At 35.2% G+C, this 19,438-nt stretch overlaps 1 protein-coding gene across 1 annotated transcript in view; it reads right to left on the bottom strand.

The window, feature by feature from the left end:
* The window catches only part of Mkln1 (muskelin 1), a 109,562-nt gene that overhangs the window by 58,666 nt on the left and 31,458 nt on the right, over positions 1-19,438 (bottom strand). The window contains exons 3-6 of the mRNA XM_085683695.2: positions 11,881-12,023; positions 10,520-10,608; positions 8,268-8,377; positions 6,718-6,910 (exon numbers count right to left, since the gene is read on the bottom strand). Coding sequence (XP_085539821.1) covers positions 6,718-6,910; positions 8,268-8,377; positions 10,520-10,608; positions 11,881-12,023 — 535 coding nt within the window. The remainder of the gene's footprint in view (positions 1-6,717; positions 6,911-8,267; positions 8,378-10,519; positions 10,609-11,880; positions 12,024-19,438) is intronic.

Genomic DNA, 19,438 nt, shown 5'->3' with positions numbered 1-19,438 from the left:
CCATTCCATGAACAGATAAGAGTGCTCCCACCTGGCCATTTCATGAACAGATAAGAATGCTCCCACCTGGCCATTCCATGAACAGGTAAGAATGCTACCACCTGGCCATTCCATGAACAGATAAGAGTGCTCCCACCTGGCCATTTCATGAACAGAGAGGCAGAGTGCTCCTACCTGGCCATTTCATTAACAGATAAGAATGCTCCCACCTGGCCATTTCATGAACAGATAGGCAGAGGGCTCCCACCTGGCCATTTCAAGGCAGATAATCCAACTCTAAGCTCTTCCATGTAAGAAAGTAAGAAAGATTTCAAATTTTAACACAAAAGAGATTAATTTTTGAGTTCACTAGGTGAAATCAGAATCTAAACCTGAAAGAAATATAAAGAAAAAAGCATTATTTGGTCTTCTTGCTATTAAAAACAATTGGAAGAATTCAACGTAAACATTAACCAATCTAAATCCATGACAGACCCAAAGAAATACATGATGACCAAGCTTAGTATATATGAGAAATAAAGTCATCTTAAAATTAGAAAAATCAGTAATTGATTTCCTACATTAATAAGTTAAGACAAGAAAAATTCATTATCACAAGTGGTAGAAAAAATAATAAAATTCAGTATTTGTCTGTTAATATAAATTCTTAGACACCTGGGAATCTGATGCAAGGTCCTCTAAAATGTCACATGAAATATAATGTACAAGAACCATATGTATGATTTAATCATTAAATTTCTGTAGACATTTTTCAGACTGGGGGAATTTCTATCTCTAGTTTGCCATACTCGATCAAGAACAGACATTGTATTCAGCAAAGTTTCTTCTGTGTTTTCTGAAGTGATAATAAACAGATTTGCTTTTGAAGACATGAACTACACCAGAATATATATATGTTTCCATTACACCTTCAACTTTCTTTTAGATACCTTAGTTCAAAGAATTGGACAAAAAGAGAAAAGGAAAGAGGCTAGAAAGAACCAAGCCCCTGCATTCCTAAGTATAAACTGAGCAAACATGAATACAGCATAACATCATGTGAGTTACAACTACACCAGTACTAAAAAGGGGAAATTTAACCAGTGGCTTCAACATTCATGATAAGAATCTAGAAAAACGGGGAAGCCTGGAGGTACAAAATTGGAATTTCAGTATTATGAAAGCAGAGGCAGGTGGATTGCCCCAAGTTCAAGGCCAGCCTAGACTATAAAAACAAGTCATAGAAAGACCCTGTCTCAGGGAATGAGGGAAAATGGAGAAGAAAAACAATGAAGAGTAGGTCATGACATAAAGACTCAAAATTTAAAATGTAAAAATCTATGAATAACTTTATACTGATAAATTTAGCAACTTAAATGAGGTGTGCATATTCCTCAAAATTTATAAATTAGCAATATTCCCTCAATAATACAGAATACAGTTAACAGTAATAATTTTGAAGTTTAAAAGTCTCCACAAAATTAACTTCAGGCCCACTTTCTACCATTCATCTTTTTTAAAGTCCACCATGGTACTATTAATTCTATATAAACACTTTCAGAAAATTAGAGACTAATTCTCACCTCATTCTTTCTGTGAAGACCAGAAGTATCTACACACAAAAACAAGGTATATACTTAAAACAAAATTGCAAGTCAGTATCCAAACTACTCAACTGTGTTTACAAACACTCAATAAAATTTTGTAAATCAAAAGTAACAAGATTTAAAATGAGTATTAAACAGGATTTTCATAGTATTGCAAAGTTGAATTTAAAAATGAAAACTAATATAACTTAAGATCCGAGCAGCTGAAAATAGCACATCCTTTCACCATCTCAGAGGACACAGGAAACATTTGATAAATTGCAGTATCTATTCCTGATAATGATATAACAACTAGGTTTCCTCAATCTGATAAGATGCCTATAAAAAGTTATAACTAACATTTTACTTAATGATTGCTTTACAAAGCAAAGATATCTACTGTCTCCACACTGCTTAATATTCTATGGAAACTCTGAGTGAATACAGTAACAAAAATTAAAAATATGAAGACTAGATAAAACATGAAAGATTTTACTTATTTATTATGTACACATATTCTGCCTGTATGTCTGCCTGCATACCAGAAGAGGGCACCAGACCTCACTATGGATGGTTGTGAGCCATCACATAGTTGCCGGGAATTTAACTCAGGACCTCTGGAAGAGCAGCCAGGGCTCTTAACTGCTGAGTCATCTCTCCGGGCCAGAAAGTCTTCTAAAAGTGATGACAAGACTAAAAACTCTACACTCAAGCAGTTACCAAGAGAAGTAAATTAAGCAAGGCTGCAGAGTAAAAAAATCAACATAAAAACACATAATTCATTCATATACACTAGCAACAATCAGAAACTGAATTTTAAAAATATTATTTGTAATAGGAATATAAAACATACTGTGGGACAGTCAACATACATATCTAAGACCCAGCTACTAAAAACCAAAGAAAATGAAATAAATGATAAAATAACTGTAAAAACGAAAGTATAAACCATGTTTGAAATAAACACTGAACATAAAGATTTCAATTCTTGCCAAATTGACCAATACTATACTATAAACAAAACAAAACCGTAGTAGACATTGTTTTTTTAGACACGGACAAGCAGATTCTAAAATACTCATGAGAATTTAGACCACCCAGAATAGTCAAAATAGTCTCAAAACAGAACAACACTGGAAGACTTAACACTACTTGATCTGAAGATATACTATTAAGCTGAGTAATCAAGATGATGTGATACTGATTCCTACCTGGTACCATACATAAAAATTAATTCAAAATCAATCATAACCATAAATGTAAACCTTAACTATAAAACTCTTGGAAGAAAACAAGGAGAAGGTCTGGTCTTGCTTGAATTCAACGTCAAGCGCATAGTAGCAGTCAGGCAGACAGGACTCTTACCACAAGCTAAAACTTCTGATGGTCAAATACATAAGAAGATGAAAAGCTAAGCCACAGACTATTGATTATATATATTTTTTATTTGTCTAGTGTTGTTTATTTTTGCTTGTTTTGAGACAAAGTCTCATGTTTCTTAAACAGGCCTCTCTAACTTGCTCTATGTCTGTCCTGCCTCCATCCACTAAGTACAGAGATTACAGACATAGTGTACCACCAGATACTGTGAAAATGTAGTTTCTTATTTTCTGTTTTTTTATTAGCATATATTATTGCACAAAATAGTGGGTTTCATTATGACATTTTTTTATCATACAGTAGTAGAATTTTGTTTCCCCCATACTGAAACAATATATTTTCAAATCCTTTATCTCCAAAAAGGCTAGAGATATGACTCAGCTGTTAACAGCTACACTCACAACCAAAAATCTCTCTCTAATAAACCACTCATCTCCAGATAGAAAAAAAAATCCCCAAATGCAGACTTAGGGAAACAATTCACTACAAGAATGGGCAAAAGATACAAACAAATGCTTCAACAATGAAGATACAAAGATAAAAATGTCTATGAAAATATGCTAAGTATCATCAATTACTACAAAAATACAAATTAAAACCAGAAAACATATACATACACGCACACACGTATACATATTTCAGAATAGCCAATATTCAAAACTATTGACAAATGTTACAATATATGGGCAACTGGTCAACTGTGGTTTTTTTACATTTATCATTTTATTTTATTAATTTTTAGAATCTCAACTCATTCTCAATGTAGAATGAGTACTACATTGACATCATTTCCACCAACAACTTTTCCCCTCCGACTCCTCCCACGCCTTCCTTATTCACTCTCCGTTTCATGACCTCATCTTATTATTGTCACACAACTGGAATTTTTATACACTATTGTGTGAATATAAAACAGCAATACTGAGGAACTGAAAATTTAAAAAAGTTAAAACACACATACAACATGACACATGGTAATTCTATTCCTAAGCAGAAAAAAATAACAACACCTTGAATTTTGCAGGCAAATGGATGGAGCTAGAAAACATCATTTTGAGTGAAGTAACCCAGACCCAGAAAGACAATTACTACATGTACTCACTCATAGGTGGTTTTTAAATATAAAGCAAAGAAAACCAGCCTACAAATCACAATCCCAGAGAACCTAGACAACAACGAGGACCCTAAGAGAGGCATACATAGATACAATCTACATGGCAAGTAGAAAAAGACAAGATCTCTTGAGTAAATTAGGACCTTGGGGGAGGGTTGAAGAGGAGGGGAGAGGCAGGGAGGGGAGCAGAGAAAAATGCAGAGCTCAATAAAAAATCAATAAAATTAAAAAAAATTCTAAATAAAAAAACAAAAAGTGAAAGTGTGTTTTCATTATAGTGACAGAGAGTAAATATGTAGTTGCCTAAGGATGGATGAAACAATGCAAGAAAGATTACAAAACAATATGAGAAAAATTTAGGGACTGTCAATGTTTGTTACTATGAGTATAACGGTGGTGGTGGTGCCAGGCAGGTGAGCATATACTCATCTATGTCAACACATATCAAAGTAACCATTCCAAGCATGTATATCTTATAATGCCATATATGTGTGTATATGTGTGTGACAAAATAACCTTATCTGGTTTTTATAAAATTTAGTCTTATTCACACATGAAAATTTTAGACAGGTGTTAGAAAAAAGGAAGAAGAAATATTCAAATGAAGATCACACTTAAGATCATAATAATGAGAACATTAAATGCCCTGAAAAAAGTTTGTTTGCTCTATTGTAAGGAGCCTGATAAAAGATGCTTCAGTGTCCTACTTTCCTATTCAGTGAGCAAAAACTTCTTGGCCTCATCTACGTTTTCAGTGGAAGAGAAGCCAAAAAATTCTGCACTGTTCTTTTCCTTATTTGTTCAACAAATCATCATCAGTGAAGTCAGCAGCAAAGTGAACAACCCTGAAAGGAATAGTTACTAACCTAGTGTGCCAAGGCAAAGAAGATGATGTAGCTCTAAGTTTCAGTTACAACTGCTTTGCTAAACCAGGCTTCCTGTCTAGAGTCAGAAGCACAGGTAACTATAGGGAACAGACTTGCATGTGCTTTGAACAGCTTCTCCTAACCAACGGGGTACACAACTGAAGAGATAGTTGTAAACAGCAAATATCATTAGCCTAATAATCAGTGAAATTACACATGGTGGTTGCTGTTACTTTATATCACCAACACAACAAATTACATGCCTTAGTGATAAAGATGTGAAACGAGCGAACACCAAAAATCATAGAATTACCTATATGTTTCTCTAATACTGAGATTAGAAAAATATATAAACTAACTTTTAGAAATGGAGACAAATTTATGTATTTTCATTGGTACCATTTTAGTTGTTTGATATGGGATTATTATCAGTGTTTTAAAGTATACTCCATTTCAAAGCTATCACTTCTTTATTTGTGAGTATAAATCATCATCAATTAAATAAATAACAACAATGTACAAGGCTTGGAGGTATCTTTGCTAATGTATCTTACAATTGAGCTGGAAGCAACTGATTTTGGGAGTTTATAAAGTAGCAAAGTATGACTCCTGGTTTCCTTAGTTATACCCAACACAATATCTGATTAATGCAAGAACCTAGTAAGAATACAGCAGGAGAGTAAGATATATGAAAGGGAAGGATTAAAATACATAATTATTCCTTATTCTTTATATAAAAATATACTGAATTCAACTCTACAAATTTGTTTGTTGAGACAGAGTTTCCCATAACTTAGGCTAGCCTGAAACTTACTATGTATCTGAAGATGACTCTCAACTACTGATTCTCCTGCCTCAACTCTCCCCATTGCTGGGTTACCAGGCCCAGTTTATGCAATGCTGAAGTTCCATGATTCTGAGTATGCTAAGCAAGCATTCTACCAAAATGAGTCATACCCCAGTTCTCCACAAGCTTTATACTGAGGATCTCTAATGTTCCTTGTTACTATGAAAACCACTGCGGAAGAACAAAAAGGAGAAAAAGATCAAAGAAAGCTCTCATTCACTAAGGGATAACAGAATCCTCTTTTTACTTCAAATAACTATGAGACCTTAAATATTCAAATCTAAAGCATCTCATCATCATATTAGATATATGTGTGTGTGTGTTGAAGCCAGATTATAGACCACTTTTGAAAGTCAGAAATCCTATAAGAAAATCAAAGATTATGTAGTATCATTCATATTATAAAGGAAAACATTTTAATGCAAATTTCCTTGTCTGTTACATTTACTAATACTTATTGAATATAAATACAAACCTGCAGAGGTAGGCAGATCTTGAGTTTGAGGTCAGCCTGGTCTACAAAATGAGTTTTAGGATAGTCAGGGCTACTCAGAGAAACCCTGTCTTGAAAAAAAAAAAATGAGAGAGAATATTGACCATTAAAAAAAAATTACTTAACGGAACAAATCATTGATAATAGAACATAACATCAAAAAATTGTTTCTCACTTGATTTATTATTAGTTGAGTGCTTCGTTTCCCAGAATGACAATTCAATATAGGTAAATGAGTTCAAATCTGTTTCTATTACTTTTTTAAATTCCTGTGATAGTATAAACTTACCTTACATAAAAGAATTCCCTACTCCAAGGAGCTAACGAACTTTGTAGAATAAAAACGCAGGAAAAATAGAAAAGAGTAATAGAGTAAGCAGCATACATTCTTTTTGAAAGTTTCCTGTAAATACTGAAATTATCCTAATAATCCAAGTTTCTAAGTTTCTTACCATTTACAGCTTTTTCAATCAACTCTTCACAAGCATCAAAGTCACCCTTCAAGACCAATTTGTCGTGCATATCTGTCAACATTGGATGTTCCAGTGCAATCTTGGTTTTCTTTTGCAGGGATTCAAAAGCCTCTGTATAGTTGTGTTGTCTGAAGTGTTTTAGGCAAAGGCGAATGGCTTCTTGTTCGCGGTACTACTAGAACACAAGAAAAGTAGGGAAGAAAGGAAATCTGCTTAGCTGCCACTGTAGGAAACAGTAACAATAAAAATAACTAAACTGAGAATTTACTATTTACCAAGCACTATATTCAATCTTGTTCATTAGTTACTATTATTTTCACCTGTCAAGTAGTAAAACTGAAGCTTAATGATACTGTAACAACTTGCCCAAGATTTTAAGTATGTTACTAAAGGAGATCAAACCAGACATAATCTAAAAGCCTAAATTTTTGGGGGGGGCTGGGGAGGTAGTCAAAGACTACATATTCTACATTAAAAGCCCTTAAGGCTATAAATTTTGCAATTCCCAGGACAGCAACTAATAGCATCACAATGCAGATGTTAAGAGAAGGACAGCATGAATTTGAAAGTGAGCACTCAATTTACAAACCATTTTCTTTAACAGGGTTAATACCAGAAATAAATATAAACTCAGAAAAATAATTTAAAAACAAATAATAGTTAAAAAACACAAAAATATGTGCTGGGATTACCTCAAATTTTCTAAGCATACAGCTTTATAATAAGAAGAAAACAAAATTATATAGAAACACTGTATGATAATTTAAAAAAATGAAAAACAATTATTTACCTATAAGTATTACCCTGGAATAAGGAAAATAAAACCCCAAAAGACTTGAAGAATGGCCAGTTTATAGTTACCTCACTTATCAACTAATAAAAGGTTATCAAATCAAATCCCTATTGCTTATACAATATAATTATCAGTATGCAACCTCATCAAATAACCAGAGTGATTCTGTAACTCCACTAATTTCACCTGCCCTCCCCTCCTCTCCCGCTTTGGGCCTCAAAAACAGATTTAATATTTAATATCTATATTAACAGCAGTTCTATTAAAGAACAATATTTAGCTATCCTGCTGACTTTAGGCATTTCAATCATATTCAAATATTAACATTTGTATCAGGTTGTAAAAGTAACCCAGCAAAAATTGTATTAAAATATTCATATCATTTTATATTAAAAATCAAATTGAGGGCTAAGTGAATATAATAAAATAATGTCGAACTGTTCAGCCCTATTGCCTGAGTCCAAATTCTGGCTCAAGCACTTCACAACTTTGTGAGCCTCTCTGCTCCATTTCCTCATCTATGAAATGATAAGGATTGATAATTACATCTCGTAAAATGATAATGATTTAAATGAGTTAGGAATGCTGAGCAGATGACAACTATAATGCTTTAAAATGTTAACTGATTAATCTTAATTTTTACTATTATTCCCAACATTTCATATTGGTCACAACAAAGAAATTGGCAGATTTCTTCTTCACTAGGAATCAAAATCTAATTGTAAAGCAGTCCTACCTTGCTGTACCAGTTCAGACAGGGCTGCACTATATCGGGGTCATCAATGCCACTAAGCTCAACATACCAGATGCTAAAATTAAAGCTGGGCCCCCAGGAAAGAAGTGGAACTTTAGGAGGAAAAGCAAAAAGAGGGAAAAAATTAATATAGTTCAAATAAAGTTTCAAAGAAGTAAAATTACTAATGTTTAAGTCTATATGATTTATTCATCAAAATCTCTGCACACCCCCACCTGCATTTTCAGTCTTCAGGAGGCTATGGCAGGAGGAACAAGAGCTTCTGGGCTACACAGTGAAACTGACTCAAAAGAGCAACAACAAAAAACATGCATTTAGAACTATTGTTTAATTTTTAAAAGATGGTTCATAATATTAAAAAACAAATCTGACTAAACTTACATTTTCTTAGTCAACAAAAACTGTAATTAACTTCAAAGCCATCATACATCTACTCCTAAATAAATAAAATCCAAACTAGATAATATAACAGACATTACCGATCCTACATACAGCAGATATTTTAAAATTGTATCCCAGTATAGATTAAAGCTTCAACTATTTATTAATATATAATCCTAAAAACAAAGCCAAAGAAAAAAATATTCACTCTTAAATATGAAAAAAGTCAACCTCAACTATTCTTAATACCTAAATAATAGCAAAAAGAAGCAACAAGAATAAAAAATATCTCGTAGATTTTCCTTATAAAAAAAAAGACTTTTTTTTTCAAAGACTACAAGATGATCTGATAAAAAGAGATATACAGTGGTGCAATTTACCACCTTAACAAAAGCCAAAAGGAAAAAATATGCTCAATTACTTTTAAAAATCATCTTACGTCTTAAACATTAAACCTGAGAAAATATTAAATACTATTGTTCAAGTCAGAACAAGACAAAGAAGCCAGTTTCTCTACTAATCAATACTACACTAGATGTCTTAACCAGAACAGTGTGGGTGGGGCTGGGGGTGGAGAATGGTTCAGCAGTTAAGAACACTTGCTGCTCTTCCAAAGGACCCAGGTTTAGTTCCCAATACAAACATCCATAATTATAGTTCAAGAGGATCAGATGCCCTCTTCTGAGCTTCTCATGCACTAGACGCATAGTACATGGTGCACACACATGAAGGCAAAACATATGCATAAAGTAAAAATGAAATCTAATTTAAAAAGCTGACAGTAAGAAAAGAAACAGTCACTTGAGGATGGCATGGCTGTCTATCTGAAAGACTTGACTGGCTGTCCAATATTACTGTTCAACTACTAGGTACACAAAAGAAATTTAACTGCAACACAAGTACTTTAAAAGGACTTTAATAAATCAATGCTTTGTTGGGACTTGAATAAATACAATAATCACTACCACAGTCTTGAGGGTCTCCATGATTCCCTTTGAGTCTACTCTTGAACACTATTATTACCAAAAAAAAAAAAAATCTCAAAAATCAAAATGTGGGATTCTGGAATTAATCATTGTTTTTCAATAATAAATATGATTTCTTTGATTCCAATTTTAATATAAAACTTCTAAAGGCGTGAGATAGAGATAGAAATCCAAAGGCTCAGTTCTTATCATCCCTGCCTTCTAAATACCAAATCTAGAGGAACACAAAATTTAACAAGCCTAGCCTGAAGGATGTATTGCAAGCACTTTCATAAGCTTAAAACACTTGTTAATAAGCATATGCTTTAAGACAATATTTCTGAACTGTAGTTTGCATATCATGTTGAACCATGAGATTGATAAGTTTAACCAGAATGTCATGTAAAAGGTGAAATAGACAAGAACAAAGCAATGATCACACTACAGTGCCTTGGAAAACTCATCAGTATTTGTGCTCAGCTGACAGCTCTAGAATAAATGACAAACCTCCATGCATGATTAAAAGGCAATCAGATCACAACAATCCTATAAAATCTTCTAAGAACCTTTTCAAAAGAGAAAATACTTAGAAAAAACATCCTCACTAAATTACTGTCATTTAATAATGGATTCATAAAGCAATGGTCAGCAAAGATTTCTATAAAGGGCCAATCTTTTCAGTTTGGTGGGCTATGTGATTCTTTAAACGATTCACCTCTACCTTGGAGCACAAAAGCAGTCAAAACCAGTGCACAAACTAACCAGTGCAGCAACACTCCAATTAAAAAAACTACAACAGAGGGACCTAGAGAATCTGGTCCATACACTAGAGTCTATGAACGAAAGGCACTAAAAAACTGTTTTAATTCCAAAACACTAAAACCTTACCAATTTTAATGAATCGACAAGGGAACATTTGTTCATCAATTTTATGTTTCAACGTAAATGTCTCTTTGTTATAATCATTCTTCAAGCCACTGTTGGGTGGGGGAGAAAAAAAAAACTACATGTTATCAAATATGATTTCACAATTTAGTAAACACACTAAGACACTCTGCTCTTACACTCAGATGTTAAAGTTTAAATCAGTGCTCACACTGCATATACAAAATGATATAAATAACAGAACATGAAAACGTAAGTCAAAATGTGTATATCCAAATTAACTGCATACTGTTGTGCTTTTCAAAACTATACAAAAGCTAATGAAAAAATAGTTCACATTAACTAAAGAATGGGGCTAGCTGTATGGAAATAGTGTATAATTAATTTAATCTGAAAATTTTTCAAGTTGTAGAAAAGGAATTAAAAACCATTCATATCTAACAAGTTCAACAAGGCCAAATATTAGAATTTATCAAAGAATTACATTTATTAATTATCTTTTTATCATTCACAAATTTTCAAAGGCAATCTTGGTCTGCTAAGTGATTTAATTGCATCTCCTTGAACATAAGTAAACACTAATCCATATCACCTCTTGTTTAACCAAAACTGATACAAGTGTTTACAGGAAAATCCCTTCTCATCAGACTACCTTACTCCCTAAAATACTTCTATGACTTAAAATAGAGCATACAACCAGTATTTATTTCAGTATTTTCTTGATGGGATTGCCATATCACAAATACATTCTAATATTCATGGCCCTCTTTCCAATGGCTATCTGACTTTTCATCATGCTTGGATGTAACTGCTTTAGAACTCCAATTTTCTGAGCTCTTTCCAAACGGCAAACAATGCGTTACATGCTGCCACATTCTGTTTTGTTTTCATTTACTGAACCTTCTCCTTTTTCATCTCTAACAGTAAAATCTCAGACTACTATTTTGGATTAGACAATTCATATTTTGTATAAGGTTTATATTTTCCAATAGTCATGGTTTTTATGCTTCCCCCACAAATGGGCGGTTTGCTCTGGAAGTGATAGAGACTGAGCCCAGAGATTTTCATTAGAGTAGAAAGCATTTCTAAAATTATTGTGATATCAAAATTATGAATAGGAAAAAAGAAACATTTGATTCTTTCTTCTTTATTTAATAATTTTAACTAGTATCTGGTATATTAAAAAAAATAAAACAACCCCCATCAACTTAGGCCACAGTGTTAACAAATACACAAGGAATAAAGCCAGAGAAATGTTCTTTTTCTTTCCTTGGAAAGGGCACACAGGTTCAGCTATAAAGAAAGTAGACTAAATCTGCAGTGTATTTCAAAGACAGTCCTTTCTTCCCCACAACCAAGCCTACCTAGACAACAGTTCTGTCATATTTTCTTCATTCATTCCACCAAAGACTTTGAATTTCTTCAAATTGCAGACATGGGTTTTCTCATACTTTCCAAATGTAATATTCTGAACTATAGCAGGCCTTTCAAGCTTCAGAATCAAGTACTGGGGAAGAAAAAAGAAAAGGAAGAAACAACAAAACTATACCCTCTGCTTAAAACATATACCAAACTTTAACTATTATAACTTTTGACAGTTAACAGAATAATAAGTTCCATCTTAGGATGAAGGCTGGAAGATTTTGTTTTGTTTAAAAGTTAAGGAATAATTATATAACACCTCTATAATGACTGTTACCATTCTTCACTCAACAGAGACCACCAGCTACATTCTTCTGAATGTTGAAAACAGACTGAAAGAGCCAAAGTGATGTAAATTCTAATCAGTGAATGATATAAAGGCATAACCAGACTAGAAAAACCAAATAAGTGAGATCACAATGAAAAAATAGCAATCACCCACTCCCATGAAATGAAGTTGGCAGATCAAAATCTTATTATAAACTATATATATATAAACTATACACTTAAAATTAATCAAAACTTATCAAAATTCATTTCTTAGAATAAAATATTTAGATGTCATTCAGATTAAAACTTTGAAGCACTCCATGAAAACCCTGAAGTAAACCTTTATGGCATTAGCTTTGGCTGGGTACTCTCAGGTAACATACTACATGCACTGATCTCTGTATGTGGAACCCTCCCAGCATCTCTGGACTAAAGCCAACCTCATCATCATGATGGTCTTTCTTATGGGCGTCTATACTCGGTTAGTGAGCACTTTACTAAGAAATTTTGCAGTGCACTAGGGAAACTGATCTAATTATGTGTGTTTATATGATTTTGTTAGCTGTTATCAGAGCAATATAATACTGCCTTTAATAAGGAATTCTGTAGTGTTTCTTCATTTCCTACTTTAGGAAAGAGTTTCAGAAGAATTACTTTTAGTTTTTTGGAGGTCTGGTAAAACTCACCAGTGAATCCAACTGGGACTGTACCTTTCTAGTGAGATTTATTTTTATTACTACTTTAATCTCACTGCTTGTAACAGAAGTGGTTAAATTATTTCATCATAGTTCAGTGTTGGTATCCCAATTTTGATGAACATAGAAATGTATCATTCTTTTTAGATTTTTCCAGTTTAGTACAACACACACATGTATATACATATCCATGTTGGTTTTGAGATGGGATCTCACTATGTAGACCAGGCTGGCCTGCCTCTGCCTCCCTCACAGTGCTGGGCTACAGGCATGTGTCAGCATAGCAAGTGAGCATACACTCCTAAAGCATTCGTTTTCCATCTCTAATTTTATTAAGTTGGGATATCTTTTTTGGTCATTTAGTCTGAGTTTATAAATCTTGTTTATCCTTTCAAAGAACCAACTCTTTTTTTTCAAAATTTATTTATTTATTTATTTTTTAAAAATATTTATTTATTTATTATGTATACAATATTCTGTCTGTGTGTATGTCTGCAGGCCAGAAGAGGGCACCAGACCTCATTACAGGTGGTTGTGAGCCACCATGTGGTTGCTGGGAATTGAACTCAGGACCTTTGGAAGAGCAGGCAATGCTCTTAACCACTGAGCCATCTCTCCAGCCCCTCAAAATTTATTTATTATGTATACAATTTTTATGTATACAACATTCCTTCCATGTATGCTTGCATGCCAGAAGAGGGCACCAGATCTCATTTTAGATGGTTGTGAGCCACCATGTGGTTGCTGGGAATTGAACTCATGACCTCTGGAAGAGCAGTCAGTGCTCTTAACCTGTGAGCCATCTCTCCAGCCTGAACCAACTCTTTTTAAGTGACTTTTTTCTGTACTATTTTTGTTTTTTGTTTCTCATTAATCTCTGCCTTTAGCTTTTTATTTATTTTTGTGTGTATGGGGAGGTAGTGTAGAGAGCCTAGAAGATGTCAGGTGTCCTCCTCTATTAATTTCCACCTTACTCCTTTGAGGCAAGGTCAATCACTCTTTAAACCTGAAGCTCAATTTTCTTTCAGCCAGGCTTAGCAGCCAACAAACCATAGTGGCCCTCTTGTCCCTGGTCCCCCGGACCTGTAATTAATGTGCACATAGCAACATAAGTGAGTGCAGAAATCTGAACTCGGGACTGCACGCCTGCACAGCAAGAGCTCCTAGCTCCTAAGCCAGATCTCCATGTTCTTAAGCATTTCTTTTTATCTGCTGATTTTGGAGTTTTGTGTGTCAACTTGATACAAGCTAGAGTGATTAGAGATGAAAATGCCTCAGTTGAGGAAATGCCTCAATGAGATCCAGCTGAGGCATTTTCTCAATTAGTGATGATCAATGGGGGAGGGCCCAGTTCACGGTGGGTGATGCCATCCCTGGGCTGGCAGCCCCAGCCAGAATGCAGAGTGGGCAAGCCATGGAGAGCAAGCCAGCTAGCAACACAACTCTGTGGCCTCTACATCAGGTCCGGCCTCTACATCAGGCCCGGCCTCTACATCAGGCCCTGCCTCTAGGTACCTACCATGTTTGAGTTGCTGCTCTGACTTCCTCTAATAATGGACTAGGATCTAGAAGTGTAAGGCTAATTAATAAACCCTTTCCTCCCCAACTTCCTTTTTGGTCATGGTGCTTTGTCACAGCAATAGAAACACTAAGATCAGGGGTGGGTGGCGGGCAGTTAGTTTGTTCTTATTTCTACAACCCGAAGATGTAGTATTAAATTATGAGGTCTTTCAAATTTCTTAATGTAGGCACTAAGAGTTCCAATATTCTTTCTTAGGACTACTTTCATTCTATTCCACAGACTTTGGTACATTGTGCTTCATTTTCACTTGATTTGTTTGTTTTGAAACAGGGTTTCTTCATGTAGCTTTGGAGCATATGCTGGAACTAGCTCTGTAGATCAAGCTGGCCTCAAACTCACAAAGATCTGCCTGCCTCTGGCTCTGGGGTGCTGGGATTAAAAGCATGTACCGCCACCACTTGGCTCACTCGATTTTTAAAATATTTTTATTTCTTTTTGATAGCATGTTGTTAGACCTCTATAAGTTTGTATATGTTCTACAATCATTTTAACTGTTGTTTTGTAGTTTTTCATTGTCATCAGATAGAATACAAGGAATAATTTCTATTCTCCAATAATTGTTCAGATTTCTTCTATTTTCTAATATAAAATTTTAGACAAAGTTCCACGGGCTGCTGAGAAGAATTTGTATTCTGCAGTTTTAAGAGAGACTGTTCTGTCAATATTTATTAAATTCTTTTGACATATGATGTCATGATCCAGATGCTTCAATTTACTTTTTGACATGAACTCAAAATTGACAGAGAGGCCGGGCAGTGATGCCACGCACCTTTAATCCCAGCACTCCGGAGGCAGAGACAAGCCAATCTCTGTTAGTTCAAGGCCAGCCAGTCTGGTCTACAGAGTGAATTCCAGGACAGCTAGAGCTCACAGAGAAACCCTGTCTTGAAAAACAAAACAAAAATGGAGTCAAGTCGTGTCTTTGAATCTAGCGAAGTGTGTCTTATGAAAAAGGGTGCACTTGTATTCAGTGCATGTATCTATGTTTAAATACATATGTTGGATAAATCTCTCTTTTCTTTTGTGTTTTCAGGTTTTCTCATTTTTTGTTAGTTCTTTGAGAATTTTGGACAATGCATTTTTATTATAGCTACATACCCCTACTTCTCCCAGATCCATCCTTACCCACCCAACTTGTATCCTCTTTTTCAAAATTCATCAAGTACAATTTATGCTGCATATATACTCTAGGATGTGTGGCCTTTACTAGAGGATGGTCCACCTACCAGGGGCCATACCTTAAAGAAAAATAACTGCTCCTCTCCCAGCAGCAGCTATCAACTACCAACAGCTCCTTAGTCAGAGGTGGGGCTTCATGCCCACCTCTCCTCTCCATGTTGTAACTGGGCTTGTCTAGCCTACACAGGTCTTTTGAAGCTGTTCTAACCACTGTGAATTCACATGTGCAACTTCCCTGCTGTGTCCAGAAAATTCTGCTTCCGTTTAGTCATCTACTGACAATCTTTCTGTCCCCTCTTCCCAAATGATTCCTAAGCCTTGGGAGAAGGGACTGCTATACGAATGTCTCAATCTCTTACTCTCTGCACCATGACCATTGTGGATCTCGGGTTTATCACTACTGAGTACAAAAAGCATCTTCTCTGATAAGAGTTGACAGATGTACTAATTTATGGGTATAACAAGTCATCAGGAGTCAACTTAATACTATGTCCATTAGCAGAGTATTAGTAATAGATTCTCTCCTAGGGTCTGCAACCAATCTAACCAAAGGTTCCTGTTCCTGATAATGATGCCATACCTGTGGGGCAGGCCTTAAATCCAATCAGGAATCTTTCTTTCTTTCTAAGGTTCATTCTATGACATTTCTGCAGCTACTGTACCAACAGGCACGTCTTGGCCGGTAGATCATCATTGTAGAACATGAAGTAAGCTTTATCTCTTCAGATTAGGCTATTTTTTTCTCACTGGTGGTCATTGTGCCAGGATTGTAACTTGTGGGGGGCAAATTATATTGGTTTTTCATGTTACCTATTGTTTTGAATTGGAACTTAAATCAGAAACTGTTAGTTGTTAGGTTGTTACTTAAATCAGAAACTGTTAGTTGTTACTGCTGATTGAAGGTTACCTTTCATTTTTCAATGGTACTGTCTGCAATTTAGGGAAAGGACTAGGTGGCAGCATGGTTGAGGTGTCACTTTCCCCTGTTAAAAGACTGTTCAAGGTAGCCAGGCAGTAGTGGCACACGCCTTTATTCCCAGCACCTGGGAGGTAGAGGCAGGTGGATCTCTGTGAGTTTCAGACCAGCCTAGCCTACAGAATGAGTTCCAAGACAGCCAATACTACAAAGAGAAACCCTGTGTCGAAAAACAAAGATTTTTCAAGGCCTCAAACTCTACAAACTACAAAAATAGACACTACCCAGGGGTAGACTTGCCCTGACTGTTGAGCTCCATCTGGCATCTCCCACATTTCTTTTCTAGTTCCCAGAAGGCTGTCTTGTGCTAGCAGTTCCTCTTTGAGTCTCCATCCTATCTGCTCTGTATCTGAGGACTATTCTAGATCAGTACCTGGGTCTGAATCTTGTTTTGGCTCTGACTCTGGATCTAGGTCAGGTTCTAGTTCTGGCTTTGGTATGATATTCAGAAATCTCTGCAAGTGAGAGACTAACTTTTGGAATGAGTTTCTAGCATTCCTACACTGAATAAATATTTGGTTTGCTGTTAGGTGTTCCCTGCCTTAGTTAGTCTTGGTTCAGTTAGGAGTGTGCAAATTTAGTCATGGAGATAATAAGTAGTGTCAATTTATGGATGAAGTAGCTGAGTTAACCCGAATTCCAGTAGGTATCATACAGTTTTTGACCTCAGAGGTGTGTTTCCAAAATTAATCTTAAAATATTTTGACAAATAAGTCAAACAAAAACACACATTTTGCCATTTATATAACATTCTGGTATTCATGTCTGTAATTCTAGCACTCAGGAGACTGAAGTAGTAGCATCACCATGAAGTTGTGGTCTACCAGCAAAGGTTTGACGGGCTCCAGTGGAGGCATCTGTATCCTGTGGCGGCTATATGACTTCTTGCTAACTCCGTCTACTCTCTCTCTACATCTCTGTTCGAATTTCCCACCTGCCTTTACTCTGTTAAGCCACTGGCCAAAAGCAGCTTTATTCATTAACCAATAAAAATAACACATATACAAAAGGACTTCCCACATCATTTCCCCTTTTCTGCTTAAATAAAAAGGAAGGTTTTAACTTTAACATAGTAAAATTACTAATTATCAAGCAAGAATTATAGTTACAACATTTATAACTACTTTACCTTTTATCATAACTAAAGAAAACTGTAACTATAAATAGCTAGTCTTCAACTCCATCAAAGACCCCAAAAGGATATAATATTACCTAACAGGAAGTGCACTGTAAGCAACTTGCAAAACTCTAGAATTGAGAGAAACATCTCGCTGCCTGGACAATCACCCAAAGTTCTTCTGCAACACTGGCACATCCGATTTTCAGCCTACAGGCCCATAATATCCATCAGACTTTTCCATGAAGCAGGAAATTTCAAAGTCAGTTCCGCCTATATTGGCTGTTTGTTAGTCATTCTCTTCTGTGTCTTGAATGTCTGTCAGACTCTCTCATGAAGCCGGAACCCAAAGGACAATCTCACCTTTAGGCAAGTTCAGCAGTCATTTTTCTGTGGGTCCTGCATGTCCAGTTCATACAGCATAACAAGCAAGAGCAGCTTCTTGCCCAAATGGCTAGCAAATTCCATAAGGAGCCTCTTCAATGCCTATCTTTCTCTTGAACTAGATTTGTGCTGTCAGAAGCAGGTGGGTCTCATTGTCATGAAAAGTCTTAAGTTTTTAAAACATTTTAAATACCATATTCCATGGGTCTTTGAAAGGTTTGAAAATTATCTAACTGAACTATATCTCTATATATCTAGAAAACCTAACTAATATGACTACAAACTTGACTATTACAGATGACTATCTATTAACCCGTATTTCTTAATTAACATTACATTTTTAAATGAGCTGCACAAACATAATACCTTAATCAAGAGCAGAAATATACATGTAACAAAATTGACCTTAAATTTGTATCAATAGACCAAGATCCATACCAATGCAAAGTATTCATCTCTAGAGCATATCCCCCTTTAAATGTAAAAAAAAAAAAAATTTATAAACAATACTTGGGAATTTGGGTGTAGTTCTCTCCAAACTGCTTCCTGTTTTTTGTTGGACAAAGTAATTTTTGGGTGTGTTCATGGTGACCTTTCAAGGGTAGAGTCTTGGTCCATCAAAGCACACTAGTGTGGAAGGAATCCACGGATTTTCATCTTCTGTGAAAATAAAAGTAAAACCTCCTTTTCCAAAGCAACATATTCTTAGACCCATATTTTGAAGCTAAGATACCTTTAAGATATATATGCTGGTTTACCATAACAGCCCATACAATGAAATGTCTCTCTGAATTAGCTCCTTCACAGTCAAAAAATTTAAAGAAAACACAATAGTTATACATAATCCAGACTCTGTGTATATTCCATCTGTATGTGGCTTACTTTTCTTAACTCATTTAATCTAAGACTGTTTGTACTCTTTTAAATTACTTTTACTGTCTCTTTAAAGACTTTACTTCTTTTTTTATAACTGTCTATATTCTTTTTCCTCTCTCTCCCAAGCCTACATACATTTTTAAACACATTGTGTCTCGTTTAGAGGTCTTTTATGTCTGAATCTGTCCTATTGTGTATCTGAAATCCTTTTCTGACCAGGACTGCTTCTTAAACTGCTAAGCAGCATGCCTAGGACTAATGCTGCTTTGCCTTTTGGCTCTGTCCAGTCTAAAATGGCAGAGATCTGTTTACCACCTCTGCAAGCTGCACACAGCACCCCAGCTCCAGGGACTCAGTGGTTCTATGTTGAACCACTAAACAATTTGTAACATGCTACTGACAGACCCCATTTAAGTGCAAG

This window comes from Myodes glareolus, chromosome 25 (genome assembly GCF_982192425.1).
Source record: "Myodes glareolus chromosome 25, mMyoGla1.1, whole genome shotgun sequence".
Classification (NCBI taxonomy): domain Eukaryota; kingdom Metazoa; phylum Chordata; class Mammalia; order Rodentia; family Cricetidae; genus Myodes; species Myodes glareolus.
The sequence above is the reverse complement of the archived record's forward strand: the minus strand, read 5'-3'. Positions and strand labels throughout refer to the sequence as shown.